Below are 18933 nucleotides of genomic sequence, written 5' to 3'. Positions count from 1 at the left end.
CTGAATGTGCATGTTTTATGCACATCACTAGCGTAGTTAGCACATTTAGTATCTGCATTCATCCGTGTCAGAGTAAAGTTAATATAGTTTGTAAAAATAGGTATTAATTTAGAGTTCATCTTATAAGTTTATTTATATTCACAATAATACCAAAAGATACAGATGATTATCTGGACATATAAAAATGGTTATTTTATAAATATAACGTTATAGTAGCACATTATATTGTCAGGTTACAAGAAAAAACCAACGCCATAAAAATTAAAAAACCAAAATACGTCGCTGTCATTGTCACTAATGTCACTATCACTGGTCTGTCATTAATTGCATTAATAATAGGTTATTTAAACAATGTTTTGTTATTGCATTTATGTATTTATATTTATGTAAATTGTTATGGTGTGTTTTATGTGAATAAGAATTTAATTATCGGTACTCTGCAAATGCACATGTAAACAAAATGAGAATTAATCGACGATCATTTCCTTTACTTTTCAAGCACTGTCTTCCGTGTTTGAATTACTGTGCCATCCGAAGACTTCATGAAATACCATTTTTCGACCTTTATCATCGAATTACCGGTACGTTGAGTATTTTTATACTTAATATTACAAAACTGCATGAAAACTATATAAAATAACTACATTATCATAATACTAGAAATTTATTTTTATAGTTGCTATAAATGCTGGAAATAAAAATAATAAAAACCTGTATATCATTTTCAAAATACTTTTTTTATTATTCCAGGGAAAACAATACCTAAAAGCTCACTTCCAAAATTAAAAAAGAAACATCCAAATCTGGATACAGTGAGTCGAGAGCAGCTGCAGAGCACCTTACAGATACTGCAGAAGTTCGGGATTACACCGCTGGAAGCATGTGAAAACCCACACCTGTTCTCCATGAATCCCATATCTATGGATAACTATGGAGAAATACTGAAAGAATGTGGCTTCTTGACTATTGCTCCCACACATATTATTAGGTATTGTCTACTTTCTCAAGTTGATTCCAATACAAAGCACTTTTTATATCTACAGACATGAAATGCATGGTGTGAGACAAAATGATAATTATAATTTTCTATTAAATATTCATACACATTGTACAAGAAAATTACTATTTTTTTATCATTTTCCAAGTGTGACAAATACAAGTAGATCTAAAAGGACTATAATTATTGCTTACATTATTAACATTTTACTTTAATAACAAACTACAGATAGGTGTTCTAAGTTTTGTTGACTAAAGGATAGTCCATAATATTTTTTAATTATTTTTAGTGATAAAATCATAAAGTACAATAATGTAGTTAAGTTTTGATGTGCTAAAATATTTATCTCCATATTAGATATCACACACTTGTGAGAGCTCGGACCATAAGCCAGTTAAAGAAAGAGGGTCTAATAGACTCTAACCTGAAGCTAGACAATGTTCTGCATGACTGCTTTCCGGAATGGCCAGAGAAAGAAAAGAAATATCAACCCTTTCCAGATTCCAGCACATCAATTTGTAAGTAAGAAATAGTCATATGATAAGTATACAAATAAGATATATAAAAAGTGCCCATTTTATTTTGAAAAGTAATATTTCAAGCTTATATATCGATACCTTAATTCACCAATCAGCCAACTCCACTTTTTGTCAAAATGTTTTTTTTATTTATTTTGATTTCATTCAACGCGATTTACTATCAAAATAAATAAAATAAAAAAAAATTTGATCATTTTGACAAAAAGTGGAGCTGGTTGATTTGCGAATTAAGGTATTGATATGTCGATTAATAAATTTAAACTAGAAAAAATTGCTTATGTAAGGAAAATATGTAAGGTTCATGTCTACAATAATTTTAAAGGGCCTAGACTCTTATAAGAATTCATGAAATAAATATCATTTTCATGTATAACCTGTGAAAATTTTAAACACTGTTAACTACATTATTCTTTACAGAGAAGAGTCTAGGGAAAAACACTATAATATTATCGTAGTTTTTTTTAATCACATTTCTTCTACTTTTATAACTTATTAAAATACTTGATTTATTCTATTCTAGTGACCATCCGTGTGTATGTACTGGAGCAATACCTAAACTGGAGATTATCTGTCACAACAGATGAGTTCAAGAAATACTGCAGAAATTACTTACCCCTGAAACACAGACCAATGTGTGATATTAAGGAAGCATTGAATTTAGCACAAAATGAGATCAAATTCGATGTACCTTGCATAAGAAGGAATGGTTTCATAATAGCATCAGATCCTGTCAATACTAAACTTATTTTAGAAAAGGTTGAATCATTAGCAGGGATAGATATAAGAGAAGCTATAAGAATAGAACCAGCTATTTTGAAGAATAATTATAATTCACTGTTAGAGATAAAACAAATTTTAGAGGTGAGTTCTTTGTATATTAAATAATTTATTTTTTGGTAGTCTATTTGTTATTTGTGTCAACATTACTGAGACAATTTCAGGTTAGTGGCGTAGTATGTTTTCGCGCCGCCGAAGGCGGAAGTTACTTTCGCCGGCCTTACGTATAGTCGCCAAAAACGGTCGACAGATTAGTCTCTGCAATATGTCAGCAAAAAAGAATAAGTTGTCCTATATAAATTCTGCCACCCCTGAAATATGCCGCCCGGAAGCGAAAATTTAATATCACAGATATAGTAAATAAAATACACATGTAATGTTACGAAAAGTCAGATTTTGTCGCCCCCAAACCGTCGCGTTAGAACTTTGATTCAGGTGAATATTCTTTGATGATGATTCAACAATTTATTACAGGATTTTAATATAAAGAATGAGGCTCAAAGACATTGTATGAGGGTTTACTGCATGGCGCCAGAAAGTGTACGGGAGCGACTGCAACATCTCTCTACACTAAAGGAATACAGAGTTCTTTTTTCTAATCCTAGGGTAAGAAATAAAAATTCTTAACTAACAGTTCTAATAAAAATATAATCTACATATACAAATAATGAAAAGTAGGCACAATATATTGTGAAATATTAAAATAGTACATTACGATACGCGTGGCCAAAGTAGCCTATTTTTGCACGGCGTGAAATTAGCGCCCGAGCGCAGCGAGGGTGCTAAACGCCGTGCACATAGTAGGCTACTTATGTCACAAGTAATAATAATTTATAGATACACTTTAATAAAGGACTAAACGTCAAAGAACTAACTCTTTATCTACTATGAATTGTTGCCTATGATATTAATGTGCGTTTACTTTTACAACATTTTAGGTGTTATCATTAGTGGTGCATAAGGTCAAAGTTTTGAATCGTTTGGAGAAAATACAAGAGGCCAAGAAGCAGTGTTATAGTTTGAACCATTTAGTGGGTTCTAACCAAATATTTAATTCGTGAGTACATTTTTTTGTGTGTGAAATCACATAAAAATTTACCTCGATTTGGGCACTTTAGAATTTTACATAAATTGGCTACTTATACATTTTTTAATCTTGTGTAAAATGATTAATTATTAAAAAAATATAATAATAGTCTTTAAAGCTGTTTCATACATTAAATGAAGGTTTTGATCCTGTTTTATATATTACATATAATGTTTATTTCAGGTATATAAATAGTTTTGGAAACAAAGCCTGTGGGCGTGACATTGCTGTACTAATAAGTTCTTCCCTTGACGCGGATAAAATTAAAACATATGACAGAAATGGCAACACCAAACTTAGTCAATCAGAACTGACTGAACTGATTTTGCCGAAACTAAGAAAGCACAAATATTGGCTCCATACTGCACTGAATGCTATTGACGAAAATATTCAATATCTTAAGCAATTCTTTGATGATAATGTTATATATCATAACTGTCTCCTCTTGTTGTATCCAGTGTAAGTATTTTTTGCTGTGGCTTCATATCATGTACATGCTACTGACATATAAAATGTGTAAAAAAGATATAGGCGGAGGTAAAATCATTTCACTACTATGACATCTATTTCTGGAGTAAATGAAGCTCTTTTTTTATTAAAGTACATACTACCTAAGATCGTCCACAGCAACGTTGTTTTCTTGGAAAACTAAATTAGAATGCTACGCATCACTAAGAAACATACTTCTCTAATGCGTTTTAATTTAGTCATCAGTTGTATAAACGCATCTGTGGCCGACCTCAGTTAGGACCCTGATATTATCTAGGGTTGATTACAGATGTTTATAAGCGTATAGCACTTACCATCAGGTGTACTGCAAGCTCGTTTGCAACTTCATAAATAATAAAATAAAACCCACAAATAGTTTTAACTAGGCCAGTTAGTTGCTTTGATAGATCCTTAATATACTTGTTAATTGTTTTTTTTTTAATTTTTGCAGGGCTGAAATAAAGCAGTATATCGAATTGTTATTGAAAAAACGAGACAAGTATAGAAGATATGACGATGTCTGTAATATTCAGCTAGATCCTGTATACAATATGTTGAATTATGACTTGCTCACTGATCATCAAGTGCTGAGTCTGGTTTTGTATGAAATGGAGAAGAAACATCACTTCACTGGAGATGGAGTATGGAATAAGGCAAATAAAACGGAGTCTGAGGATTTTAACCTACCAATTCAACAAATTGTTTGATTTAAATATAATAAAAGTAACTAAATATACCAGTAATCGGTAATTTTATTTAAATATATTTTTTAACTTTATAAAGCTGATTATACTGTTTATGCTTAGCAGTTTCACTTGCAATGAAATCTACACTAATATTATAAAGAGGAAAACTTTGTTTGTTTGTTTGGTTGTAATGAATAGGCTCAAAAACTACTGGACCGATTTTAAAAATTCTTTCACCATTCGAAAGCTACATTATCTACGAGTAACATAGGCTGTATTTTATATGAAATACAAAGTTTGCCAGGTCAGCTATATTATACAAAGCACATCTGCAATAATGTATCTATGTACATATTGTACATAATTATGTCTAGCGTAAAGATTTGTAAGAGAGCTCGGTTATCATGGCAACTTTTTTTAGCGCTAAAGTAGTGCGATTTATGAACGCGTGTCAGCATTGCAACTGACGCGCAATATCGGTAGAAGCATCATAGTGAATTTATAGGTCTTTTTGTGATTGTATTGCTAAACCGTTGCAAAAAGTCGCTCTGTGTAACCGCGTAGTCTACAAATTTTTGAGATTATCTGATGTGTATAGAATGTCTACTTCGTTAGTTATATACGTAGCATTATGTGAAAAGTCATGTTGGTACCAAATGTATACAGGAAGTGTTAATAAGGTCACGAAAATAAAATACATGAGTAAGCACATATCATATTATTTTCTTTCGCTTTATCCCAATAGAACTTATACAATATACCTACGTTTAAAATAAACTCTCCACTCTAATATTACACTACTTAATTATATTGCTTTCAAAAATATTCTTATTACATAAAGCATTTTGTCATATTCACATTATTGTTTTAGAGTAGAAAATGTAAAAAATCGAACATATAGTCTATGTCAAGGTACCCTGCTATTAAGCAATATTTCTGTATTTGTAATGTAATACAATTGGCAAATATACATTTATCGTTCAAAATAGAGTCAAGCTTGAAATATGCAAACAAAAACTTTTAGATATAACATAATTCAGTAAAAACTAAACCGATATTGCGGCTTTACCATATACTTTCTGCTCGTTTTTCATAATGTGAGAGAGAAACGAACAAAGTCCAAACTTTTGTATCATATTTTTACTAAACAAAAAGAAACATTCTTTCATTATAAGATAAAACTTAACTAACAACGTAATTAATATACCCACTTCAGGGTTATAAAAATATAATATTTGGCACATAGCATTCACGTTTTTTATATGTACAATTGCTTTTAAAATTATCCTTATATGTTAGTTGGTCCTTCGAGCCAGATTAATAAAAATAAAATAAAAAAATTGTTGTTATAGAAAATTCCTAAGAACTCAAATATTTACACTGTTTTAAAGAAAATAAAATAGTTTCAGTGGCAAACTACTCATAAGTCTATTACGAAAAAAAGAAATCCTGAAAATTAAATACTACAAGATATTTAAATAACATGCCATGTATATATATTTACAATGGATTCGAAAAACTTATTTACCCTAAAAACTTAGTACCGAATAAGTAACATTACTCTTAATATTAATAAGGCACAAGGAATGCACGAAATTATATCTATCTAAAGATTTAACCTATCATACCTAATTATATCATAATAATCTATAATGCAACATAGATATTCGGCGCGCACTGACAAATAGGCGAATACGAGTATGTAAATAACCTATTCAGGTGTATTCGGTACTCGCCGCGAACTGTTCTCTACGGATCTTAGTATTTTTAGAACAAATCAAAGGATTTATTATAATAATAATATGCGTTTGTAATCTTACGGCGGCGTGTGTATTATGTTCGCGAGTATATAAACGTTACATAAGAGCTTAGAAGTCATATACCTCCATATATATAAAATATAGCTTGTAAAATAATTATAAACAAAAGATTTGAATCTTACTTCTCATCCGATTCCAGGCTAGGGTGAAATCTACGAGTAAATTATAAACCCAGATTTGTTTTATGGGTAGGGAAAGCGTCTGATTGATATGCCCATGAAATCCACTAACCATTAATAAAAGTCATAACGTCACTTAAGTTTTAACACCGCGAAACTCAAAAAATAGCCTTTTTCGAGATACGCATATCAATCGAGAAAAAGAACACTAGCGTAGGTGTGTTGACTCGTCCAAATACACGGTGAAAATTTCGCGTAAGTCAGTCTTTCATATTATGTTGAGAGGTGACGTTCACGAGAATAAAAAATAACTAAATGAGAAGTTTTTTTCGTTCTCCTGAAAAGTTGGTAATTTTGAGATCCACGGTGTTAGAACTTAAGCGACGATAATTCAGTTATGGGGGCGAACGCTTCTCGCGACCCGGCGTCGAGCGTCCAGAGGAACGCCGCGGAGTTTTAGTCGGTAAGAGTCCGACATATTCCTTTCGTTCGCCCGGGCGGAAGGGAATCCATGAGGATTACTCCGCGTTAAAAAAAAAAAAAAGTTATGGGGGCGAAATTACTAGTAGGCACCTGATAGACTCATAGGATAGACTGTATATTTTGAGGCGATGCAATGCATTCAAAGTTCTCTTCTTCTCACTCTTAGTCTTACTAAAAGTCAATAGGTATATGATAGTAAAAAGCGAATACTTATCTAAAATCTACTTTTAAATCTCTAAACTTTAAACACTATTATAACTCAAAATATTATAATATTTATCTACCATATTTTTTTATTACTTTTATATGTCCTTATACTTTATAAGTTTTCCAATTAGTAAGAACTACACAATCTATTTACAATCTTATTATATATTAAATTTAAATACAACAAGGTGTTCCGAACCAGCTTACGATATTGTTTAAGATTTCTATGTGAAGAATTTAATTTATACCTCTTACCAAAATAATATTTATATTAACCAGCGACATAGGATTTTATAAATATGTTAACTAATGAAAATATCTTTGGGAAAACATTTTTAGTTACATAATACAACCCTTTATGGTTTTTAAGCCTATTTTATTAAAACTTTGGTAGTAGAGTACTATTATAAAGGTCCGAACGATAAAGTTCACAACAATTGAATATATCTTTCGTGGGATGTACTGTATCTATCTTGCATTAAGTATATTTCTTGGACTATAACAAAAACAATATTTCGAGCAAGTCAGCTGTAAGTAAGTAATGTTATAGAAAATTAAAAATATAGACAGAGGTATATCAATTTTAACTTGACGATGATGTGGAAGTAGGAAGGTATATCGCGCGGGCATAGCTATATTTTCATTAAGAAAGGAATGTCACACCAGCATAAAGTCAAACTATAACTTATTTAAGATTAGGAGGAGCTGTTAAGATTTTCATAGATGGCGCCTGCACTGTATAAATATGCCAATATTTGTCACATTAACATTATACAGTGAAGGCGCCTCCAGATGCAAAATATATTACTCTCCTAATTAAACCATTACAATGGCACGCGTTGTAATAAACTTGTACAGTTACAACTTTATATGTAACGAGCTAAATAATATTTTCAAGAAGATAAGCCCAGCATACTTCTTGAAGAAAATGTTAAAACTGTGTTCACGTAATTTTCGAATACTCCTTTTCGAAATTAATCGTAAGTTTAGGATAATTTCGAAAAGGAGTATTTCAATTCAAAAAAGGGGGCAGTGATGTGTACGCTTGCCCGGAGCTGGGTTCCATCTTGACGACAACGGGAGGTGCCAGATCGGAGTGGCGGTCCATCTCGTAGTGCTTCTCGTGTGCTACCATGGCGCACTTGTCGTATTCCTCGGAAGGCGGGGCGTAACGGGGCGGCTCTTCTTGCAACGCGCACGCTGTGTATTTGTCCTCGTGTTCATGGCTACGGTACTCTAATTTATCATCGTGTCCATGTGATTCTAATTGAGGTGAATGCGCGGCGATCATGGGGTAGTCGCGAACGCCCAGAGGTGGCGGACTACCCTCCCCAAATTCATACGAATGTCTCGGTGCGAACATCTGTCCATCATGACCATTGAGTACCGTAGTGTAGGAATATGCTGCAGGTTGAGTGTTGAAGCCAGGGTAACCGCTGCTTCCTGATGACAGCAGGTGATGGGAAGAGAGTTCGTAAGAATGCTGATAGGACCAAGAATCTGCCGGGGCGGGCAGCCCATTCTGAGGGAAAGCCGGTAGATTGCCTCCGATTCCGGAAAAGCCACCTCCTAGTGTGGTAGAACTTGGTGAACTGGATCCAATGTACCCAGTTTTGCGTGGAGGTTCTCGCTTACGCCATTTAGCTCTTCTGTTTTGAAACCAAACCTAAGAAAGTAAAATACGTATTAGACATGCAGAATATATATATAAACTAGCAAGTAATAATTGCTAAATCAGGATATTAGTTCTTCATAATATTTAAGTAACTGTTAGCAAATTACCTGTACGCGTGATTCTGATAAATTGAGTTTAAGAGCCAATTCCTCCCTCGCAAACACATCTGGATAAGGTGCCCTTTCGAATGCCCGCTCCAATTCTTCCAACTGGTATGCAGTGAACGTAGTTCTGTGGACAAATAATATTATTTTTGGTAAAATATTCATAACAAAATTATGAACACAGAAAAAAAAATAGATGTATCTACCAAATAAAACATTTCTTTAAAGAAATAAAATGTGTATTTAAATTTATCAAATCCATTTAAATGTTTATGTCAACAAAAGCTAATAAAACCGATCTAAATGTCGTTCGGCTAATTTAGTAGCATTTATTATTCAAAAATATTTTATTCATTACTCTTATCGGCGTGTGGCAGCGCATCCACCATCTGACGCGTGCAATATGGCTGCGGGCCGCGCAGAAATTGATTGAGCGTGAAACAAAATTCACCCCTAGTGCGCGTGGGCATCTAATTGCCTGCCAATTGACAGCAGTTAAAAGGTGTAGCGGGACTCACATTATTAATTGTTTTACAACTCTTTTGTTTTCCTAGTGTTATGCAATACCTGGCTTCGCGATCGCTATTGGTTCCCAATCATTTAAATATGTTTATTTCTTGCCTCTTGAGAAATACTTCGTACTAATGCGCGTCTTGGTAGTACCAAGACAAGATATCGAAAATAATAGTATCTACTAAAATAATATCTACTAAAATTATTAAGGATTAATCTTTCTTCGATTTTGTTTTTGCTAAAATGATAGTGTTGTTGAACTAACATTTGTAAATAAATTATCCAAGTGAAATTATAGATGAGGATAACTTTTCTATCTATCTATTCTACGTGTTGAGAGACAGGTTTTAGAATGAAGAATTCGTACATAGCAGTTAATTTTTTTATAACAAAAACTCAAAATTGTTAAAAAGTATCAGAATGATACGATACATATCATACGTGTGTACACATTGTTATGCGCACTCTTTATTTCACTTTAATAAATCTATCTCTATCCCATATAGTACGGGCATAAAATATAAATGTATGAAAATTTTCTTCTCGCGATTGTCATCAAGTAATAAGATCCCTTCCGTCTGAACTTAGATGGTGCGACGATAAGGCAATTGACTCCCCGCGGCCATACGGGTAATTAACCTCGAAGCACGCCATTCATAAGTTAAGGGGAGTCGCCTGCATCAAGTGACTATATAAAAAATTAATCTGTTCTATAAGAAGTCTACGGTATGATGAAAGAGACATTTTTTTAACTTGTTGCTAGTCAAGTGTAATTAGCTGTAAGTCGAACGAAACTTATCGATGTCATTGAAGTGATGTTACTTGCTGCTATTTTAAGTACGCTGGTTGTAATAATTTTATGTCCCATCGCTGGGCACGTGTTACTTCTTACAAATTATAGAGTCTGGGAGTAAACTCCATTACATTGTTCCAACGAATTGGTGGACTGGATATTTTGATTTAGAGATTTTTTTATGTTCGGAGATATTGATTTATTTTATACTATTAATATGCAGACCAAGGCATGTAAATTATAAGTAAAGTAATTCAAGATTTGTTAAGCAAATACAGCTACATCTAGAGCTACTTTCGCTAGGTAGCTATTACAAATGAAAGTACCTGCCTGAGCTACTGTAGCAATGTGTAGAAATAGGTAAAAAATAAATGTTATTATTATTAAATCATTTCAATTTGAGAGCTTTTATTCATCAATAAAATTTTAAATTGTATCAATAAAAAACAACTTTTCACTACGATAATTCTATAACTACTTTACCACCAAGTACCTATGTAGCTTCACACCATATGGTGTTTATCTAAGTATATCGCTTTTGATTCATCATCGTATTAGTTATGCAACTGATCATAGGGTGCAAAGTGACCTAATAATTTAAACCACGAAGGGAGGGTGCGTGCCGATACAAAATAAAGTTAAGGGTGTTTATCAACCATATTTCATCTTCTATACCTGTGGAATTTGTGCATGCATTTTTTTATATAATATAGGAGTAGCAGATGAGCATGCAGTCCACTTGGTAAGCGGCTACTGCCGCCCATGGACATCTTGAATCAACCTCAAATAGTATTAGATATTCCTACCTGAGTTCTAAGCTGAAACGCCTAAGAAAAGTATGCCCCCCTTACCACACCCTTCACACATCAGCACTTAACACTGCTGTAATAAGGCAGAGATAGGTGTGGCAGTGGTGCCGCCGGAGTCGAACCGCAAAAGGTTCTACCACCTTCAGGTAGAGATAGGTGAAAATTATTTGCATAGTAATGTTCTATAGCAAATATAGCCTTTGTGTCGGTCACGTGTACAATTCTATATATAAGAATAGGTTATAGTTTTAAAATCAACGATTAAAAATAATCCATTCAGTCACTATTAAATTTTCTTTACGTGAATATCTCTTCAAAATAGGATTTGCTGATTCCAAGGCAATTTATACATGGAAAAAGAGAGACAATATAGAATGTAAATACGGTGGAAATAAAAAAAAAATACTTTTTAAAAATGGAATAAAGCTTCAAGAACCTAAAGTACCTTAGTACTTACAAGTAGTACCAAAGTATACACCTAAATAAATACTTTCAAACTTGCATAGTTTACGGCTATTTTTTATTTTGTATCCATATAATGTTTCACCTACGTTTCAATTTATTTTCTGAATTTCAGTAGCTAATGAGTTCATAAAGCTATCTGATGAAAAGCCGTCTCTGCCGCTCCTAGATATTTGTAATCAATTGCAAATAAGATACCATCTTATTTGCAATTGATCATCTATCTTGAGGTCTCTTATAGAAGAGTACTACTCCTAAATCCTTTCAAAATACTTGTCGCAAGTATAGACTACATTCTTCAAACCGAACCTCAGTAATACTAAATACTGCTCTTATAAATTATTTAAGAACAAAAGCGAGTTAACCCGACGCAAATATATGTAATTTATGTGTGTGTTTTATTTAGATTATTTTTCGGTCTAAACTTAAATTAGGAACGGTAATAATATCATGTATAATAGTAAAAAAAACATAAATGTATGATTAATATAGATACTCTAAACATAAATAGGTACATATAGCCTTGAGTTGTAAATTCAAAATACTTAGCAATAATTGGGCTAAATTAATATGAATGACCAACCGATAAATACCCATGTAGGTACTTAACAAAAAATAAACAATAAACTTTTGTTGACTGAAATGATTTGAAATGATATAAGACTAAAATTTAATTGCATTATAAAATATACCAAATAACTTCTTCGTAGCTCATAAAAATAAAATCAAATAAAAAAAATGCACGATACTCTATTAAGTATTTTATACTATAAAATACTATACACAATATCCGTCAATATCCGCCCAAAATGAAATGATTTTAATGGGAATAAAAAAGGAAATATTCGTAACTTCTTCGTAGCACGTAGCACTGTTACGAAGAAACGTAGCATATCGTAGACAACTTACCCCGTAATTTCGTGTAATTTGAAGGATTGAACTTTTTTCAGTACCAACTATAATGTACAGTTTTCTTTTTAGGTAGTCGGTACTTTTTATCTATGGCTTATACTACAGTTGGAGTGTTTTATTAATCATGTTGTTCAGTACAAATACTTAAAAGAAAAACCAACTACGAAGATTTATTTTTACGATAAAAGTATATTAAACTTACATTTAACAACTTTTAAAAAACTTTTTAATCCAATAACGAACACTGACTTTATATTTTTAGTACAAAATCCAACTGATTTAATTCATGATGAAATAACAACTTACCTCGTTTTCTTTTTCTTAATTCCATTATTGTCGTTCTTCTTCTTTTCGCTCTTCTTGGTACTTGTTGTTGGCGGAGGTGGGTGCGAGGCATGCTGTGGTGGTGTAGATTCCACAGGCTGCAACAGCATCGGTTCCTCTTTCCGTTTTGGGTCTCCAGCCGTCGCAAAAACTGGTAAGTCGTCTCTATATTGAAGTTCTCCACCAGCACCTACGACCACCTGCACATGCCTGTCCTTGCCAAACTCGCCAAACATATGCTCCTCAAAGGCCGGTTGTTCCATGCCGCCGCCTGGTTCGAAGGTGCATTCGTAGCGTGTCCCGGCGCCGCTGGCGCTGTCCCCGCACACGTACATGTAGCCGTCGGCGGCGGGCGGATGCGAGCCCGCTACCTCCGCGCTGACCTCGCTCGGCTCCGTCGCGGCGGCCTCCAAGCCGCTACTTCGTACCTCGGGCTCGGCGAACCCGACTCACTGAATGTTTATCGACTCTGATATTAAACAATTTAACTTCATTTAATCGAGCCCCCGTGATCGACGCTACCACCGTTCGTTTCGTCGTGTCCGTCCCGGTTAAATGGCTTTAATCAACTTTAACGAACTAACCGAATTTGCTCCACGGTTGGTCAATTTATATTACCATAATACGGCGCTGAACGGAGATCTCGCACCAATGAGTGCACTGTCCGAGCTCGACGAATGCACGATAGGAAATGCTATTTTATTTCGTAGTGTGTGATGAGAAGAGGGATATTGGAATGCGTAAGCGGGGCGCTTAGGACCGTGATGTCGAGGCGAGCGAGAGCCAATGGCGTGGCGAGAGTGCCACTCCCCCGGCACGAGCGGTTCCCCTCGCATTGTCGCTCGCATGCTGCGGGTAGCACCACCGCGGCTGCTGCGCGCCGCCGACCGAGCACCATGCGGGATTCCCACAAAATCACCCGATATTTTGTTTGTTTCACTGGTATTGTAGGGCGCGAACGCCCACATCATTACTTTGAAAGTCTATACTCGATTGTAAATCCGTATCAACATCACTCATAGTCCGTTTCATGATTTATAGCCGTGGGAAATATTGAAATTTCTGACCTTACAAAAGAAATCATACACACTGCTGACTTTATTAACTGTAATATTCAATGAAATTTAAGTATAGGTATGGATGTTGCCTTTAATAAGACAATATATTGAATAATAGCTGCTTTGAACACTATGTTGATCTGATGTGATGTGGAAGCGGCTGGCACGCGCTGCGCCGGCAACGACGCAGGCTCACTGATGCTGTCGATCGCCGCCGCATCGCTTAATTATTAATTAACAGTCGTTGTTGGGGATTTTTAATAAAACATTCGCCCTGACTATTGGCACTTAGATTAGCGTCGAGGGAGTAATGGCGCATTTCAACAATTTCGGTTGTTATTTAATTGAAGTCAATTTAGATGATCAGAGTCTATTTAGGTTGGTGCTGGCACTCGCCAACGGGATCTCTGCTTCATTGGGCTTATTGGTGACTTTCAGACAACACGAATTGCACTCTCTGATGCACTTCTGAACGCATCCGCACTTTACTACACTACCTGGGGAATGTAGGTCACCGGGTAGCTCTACATTTATTGTAGTTGAATAAGTGAAGTTTAAGACTAAATATTGAACTGTTTAGCAATTTAAGGGAAGTGTAAATCAGTGATTGTTTTCAACAGAGTCATCGAGTGTCGGTTTTTAATCCAGTCTATGTCTGGATAAATGTGCGAGTTTAGGTTAGAAAATAAGCTGGTAGCGGATGTTAAGCGCAGTGGTATCTAAGTGTACAAAGTGAAATATTCGTATACATCGGACATCCCTATTGGACGTTCATGTGAACCTACATATTTCATAGTAAAAGTGCTTCTGATTTTCGTGTCACATACATTACGTTTTGATGAATCAACAGAGAAGTTTGGAGCGCATAATGGTAAGTTAATTTAGATAACTGTTATTGTTAAGGACACCATAACTTTTACTTTATGTAGGTAAGTATAAGTCATTTTAAATATAAATAAGTCCATTGAATACAGTATCAATTTAAATAAATGCTTTAATTTGGAAAATTTTAAAACTTTTTAATGTTGCAACATATTTTAATTAATATGCTACATACTGATAGTGAAATTAAAAAAAAAACTTTTATTTTAGTTGTGTTTTAAGAAAATCTTGCTTCAGATTTTTGTACGATTATGTCAAATATTTTTAGGTTACGTCACGTTACTTAGCACGGGGTTTTCCTTCTTGACAGAAATTGTATTTTGTACAGTTCAAAGATCAAATTTAACCCCTATGCTTTGCAGTATAAATGAATAATTTATCTACATTGGACTTCAAATACACCTGCATCATAGCCTTAAAAGTGTATTATAACAGAGCGCTCTGCTTTCTAGGGTGCGGTCAAGATGGCGTAATTGTACCTACTTAGTCATCAGGGTTAGCTAAGCTTCCCATTGGTTAAATAAGGATAAAGTTGCATGTGTTGTGTTTTGCTTTATCTTATTTCATCTGTACTAGGTAACCTTCTTAGTTTATGCTACTTACCTAACAACCTAATAAGTTGATGACAGATAATTATTGTAAAGGTGGTAGAACCCTTTGTGTTTAGACTGGTGGCAGCACCGCCAAACCTGTTTCTGCCTAATAACAGCAGTGTTCAATGCTTCTATATTTCAGTATTGCACCATAGATGTGATGGATATTTCCACAGAAACTAACATGACAATCATGTGAGAAAATAAAATTTATCATTTTATGTCTGCCAATGCGTGGAACTTTGTTTTTAAGCAGCAGACTGGTGTTTATATAAAAAATATAAATATTTTCACAGGTCCAGAATGAGACTACAACCTATAATATACGTAATGATACGTTTCTGCTGTCTACATAATATATGTAGGTTCAGACTACTAATATCTTAATCAGCTTTTTGAAGTATTTAATTTGACAATAAGTAATTATGCGTTTTAAATTTTATAAGATTACGGAGATAGGCAGGCCTTGAAGATCCTTGTTACTATCTCGAACTACTCAATTGTACTTTTAGGGGTGGTTTCTGCCCGACTGCTAACTCTAAAACTACGCACCCTTCATTCCTTTTTACATGACTTCGTGGTGCGACGTTCGCCAGTACTAACTTTAACATTTTTTTAACAAACAGCTAATCAACATGTATACTATCTGCTTTTAAGTAATCAATTTTCTACCTGCAGTCGTTTATGGTCCTGAGGACTAAGTTGGTTTCTTATATTATTATTTTATCTTATTACATCAACACATAGGTAAGGAGGGTAGATCACTTTTTTATTTCTCAGATGTCGGTATGGTCATACGACCAATCTATACAGCTTACAGTGGTAGTCGAACCATGAAGAGTTGTACCATTTTGACAATTTCACGAAATTCAATCGCCATGTTGTCAAATTTATAAGCAAAATCCTATTCATATGGAATTGAAACCTATCCATTTGAATTTTTGTAGAAAGTTGGACTGCCATTTCCACAAATTCATTTTTTTTTAATATGGAGGTACCAAACGAATATCCAGACAATGTCTTGCCTAATAACTACAGTTTTAAACTGTAGTTATTAGTCAGAAATAATGTCAGTCAGCAATAACAGTATTCCTTATTTTTCTATGATATTAGGTGCTTATGTATCATTTATCTATGAAGGTAGATAGTATGTAAGAACTCTCCCTCTCTCGCTGGTATTTGCATAGTCACTTTTAAATTTTACATTTGACAGATAAATAAATATATTATTATTATCCATGTAAATCCATTTTTCCATTTAGCATTTTATGGATATCAGTATCCAAAATCTTTGGAAGAGTTGCTAAGTTACAAGAATTCGATGCAAGTTTGTATTATTTCAAACAAAAATATACCATTTAATCAATTTAAAAAAAAAATCTTACATTCACGGTCAAATAAGTAACTGTTAATTTAAATAATACGGTGTCTACAGCAATTACGCGTCATCATTAGTACATTAGTATTAAAGTGTTTACAATAAAATAAAAACTTTTTTTGAACTATTTCATCATATCATAATATGTACCTATAACGATATCTACCCCCAAAAAGCGATATGAAAAAATAAATACATAAAAAAATATTTTTTTCATTAGAAGTCACAAAGTAGGTATTTCTACGTACAATTTTTAATTGAACGTCTATTTCAACGTCCAAGTGTACTTCATAAATACAAGACGTATAACACGTGTTTGTGTAACGTAGATGCGTGATAGGAAGTTATTACGACCATCGCTTCGTTAGTTACCGGTTAGCGCAAATATATACATTATAATGTTCCCTGTTAACTGTTCTCATTGTAAGCCCATTCATTCCGCACACGGTATATTTTGTAAAAAGTGCGTCTACAAAACTAATACAAAATCACTTTCCCAAATTCAAATGCAACAGACATAAATATAACGTTTACAAGTACTTCAAATATTTAAATATTTTCCTTAAAAAATCTTATATTTCAACTTTGTTCAAATAATTATTGTTCGTTTTTGTAAATAACCTTTTGTCATCTTCCGTCAGAATAATCTGCTGTTAAGATTATTTAAAAAAAATACAAAAAATACAACCGACTTCTATGTCACTACAAATGAAAAAAATAATTGAAATAAGTAAATGTTGGTTTAGTAAATAGTCCTGAAGTCGGCACTTAATATATTTCGTTGGATAACGGCGTAAGCAGCGTGTCCAATGTGAGCGCTTACTTTGTGACATAGAAGTCGGTTGTATTTTATTGTAAAAAAAAATTTTCACTCTTTTTAGTAATTACATACTAACGTTTATATTAATATAATATAAAATTGAAAATACTTATTGAAATATCTTACAAACGCACTGGTCGATCCTACGATTTTTTAAATTTCTCCTCGATTTCTCTGGCCTGCCATCATCAGACCCTGATTTCCTTATAATGGGATCACCTTGTAAATGTCTTCAAAATCGGTTCATAAACGACAAAGTAATCGCAGAAAAAACATTAAAAAAACATATTTACGGTCGAATTGATAAACCTCCTCCTTTTTTAAGTTGATTAAAAACAAATCTGCTACCGGTTGGGTAGTAGCTAGCCAAGCAGTTAATTATTTGTGTACCTATATGTAGGGCTAATTTAAGTGTATTATAGGTATATGAAACTTAGAAAGAAACGAAAGAAGTTTTTTTTACTTCAAGATATCTAGATAATATGTTGAAAATTTTAGCTATGACTTATCTATTGAGTTAAATTATTATGCACTTTCCGTAGTAGTTATTAGGCTACCTTACACGAAGCCTATAATAATAATAATATAATATACTGGAACAACATTTCTAGTGGTACAACTTATTAAAAGAATTATTCCAACTAACGAAGTCAATGTCGATCGTAGAATTTAAATCTTAACCACATTTAATAAACTTTTTTTAATAAGTACATAAATGATTTAGTATTATGTTATTATTTTCTCTTACTTCACCGTATAGTTGTAATGAGTGTCTTCATCTATAATTTATTCATGCCCAAAATTACCATATTTTAAAGAATTAAATAAAAAAATACGAGGTCAAGAGGCGGGCATATAGCGTGATCCAGCGTGATAGTTACCAAGCATCCGTATGTACCTATTAAAGACAAAAAAATTCGGCGCGGTACATTGTGATCACATAAAGATATGTGCATGATGAGTCATGTGACCGAGCGCGTAGGCGCTTCACATAAAATCTCTCTGTCGTCGGCAGCGACGCTGATTCTGCCGCTGGCTCAATTGGACTCAATTGCTTTAATTGATTTCAATTGAAATGACCTCGCGCACCGGCTCCCACTTCTAGCCTGACACTTTTACATCTATCTTTTTGGAGCTGACATAAAGCTGTAGCTATGATGTATATGATACGTCAATGCCCCGCTTGCCCCCAGCCAAATACCGACATGTATTTTACTTATATGAAATTGTAGAGTTGAATTTTGGACACATCGTTACTTCTTGTAATTTCTGATGATATAGATCTTACATTGTTATAGACTTATTGCAGTAAAGTCGCCATGATTATTAAATGAATTAATACTTGATTTAAATATATCTTATATAAATATTTCTTACTCATTTTTTTCTGATTTCATGATTTTGTC

The 18933-nt window shown here is 33.6% G+C and overlaps 2 protein-coding genes across 2 annotated transcripts; one reads left to right on the top strand and one right to left on the bottom strand.

Annotated features, from left to right (window-relative positions):
• Nucleotides 1-297: 297 nt before the first annotated feature.
• On the top strand, nt 298-5288 carry LOC140747487 (transcription termination factor 5, mitochondrial). The gene is made up of 8 exons (XM_073079970.1): nt 298-581; nt 751-988; nt 1355-1515; nt 2057-2397; nt 2788-2919; nt 3252-3370; nt 3584-3859; nt 4341-5288. Exons 1-8 carry the CDS (start codon nt 461-463, stop codon nt 4594-4596), a joined length of 1644 nt encoding a protein of 547 aa, XP_072936071.1. The 5' UTR covers nt 298-460; the 3' UTR covers nt 4597-5288.
• A 1780-nt stretch (nt 5289-7068) lies between these two features.
• Nucleotides 7069-13390, bottom strand: LOC140747486 (uncharacterized). The gene is made up of 3 exons (XM_073079969.1): nt 12779-13390; nt 8987-9110; nt 7069-8870 (listed from the first exon to the last, which is right to left on the bottom strand). Exons 1-3 carry the CDS (start codon nt 13129-13131, stop codon nt 8217-8219), a joined length of 1131 nt encoding a protein of 376 aa, XP_072936070.1. The 5' UTR covers nt 13132-13390; the 3' UTR covers nt 7069-8216.
• Nucleotides 13391-18933: the final 5543 nt, after the last annotated feature.

The sequence above is a fragment of the Epargyreus clarus genome, unplaced genomic scaffold (genome assembly GCF_041222505.1).
Source record: "Epargyreus clarus isolate Ecla_fem2 unplaced genomic scaffold, WU_Ecla_fem_2.2 ptg000014l, whole genome shotgun sequence".
Classification (NCBI taxonomy): domain Eukaryota; kingdom Metazoa; phylum Arthropoda; class Insecta; order Lepidoptera; family Hesperiidae; genus Epargyreus; species Epargyreus clarus.
The sequence above is the reverse complement of the archived record's forward strand: the minus strand, read 5'-3'. Positions and strand labels throughout refer to the sequence as shown.

Coding starts and splice junctions, on each gene's coding strand:
- LOC140747487 (XM_073079970.1), top strand. CDS start 461: ATGAGAATTAATCGACGATCATTTCCTTTACTTTTCAAGCACTGTCTT. Junction 582..750: donor CCTTTATCATCGAATTACCG/GTACGTTGAGTA, acceptor TTATTATTCCAG/GGAAAACAATACCTAAAAGC. Junction 1,516..2,056: donor AGATTCCAGCACATCAATTT/GTAAGTAAGAAA, acceptor ATTCTATTCTAG/TGACCATCCGTGTGTATGTA.
- LOC140747486 (XM_073079969.1), bottom strand. CDS start 13,131: ATGTACGTGTGCGGGGACAGCGCCAGCGGCGCCGGGACACGCTACGAA. Junction 9,111..12,778: donor ATTAAGAAAAAGAAAACGAG/GTAAGTTGTTAT, acceptor ATTTGTCCACAG/AACTACGTTCACTGCATACC. Junction 8,871..8,986: donor TATCAGAATCACGCGTACAG/GTAATTTGCTAA, acceptor TTACTTTCTTAG/GTTTGGTTTCAAAACAGAAG.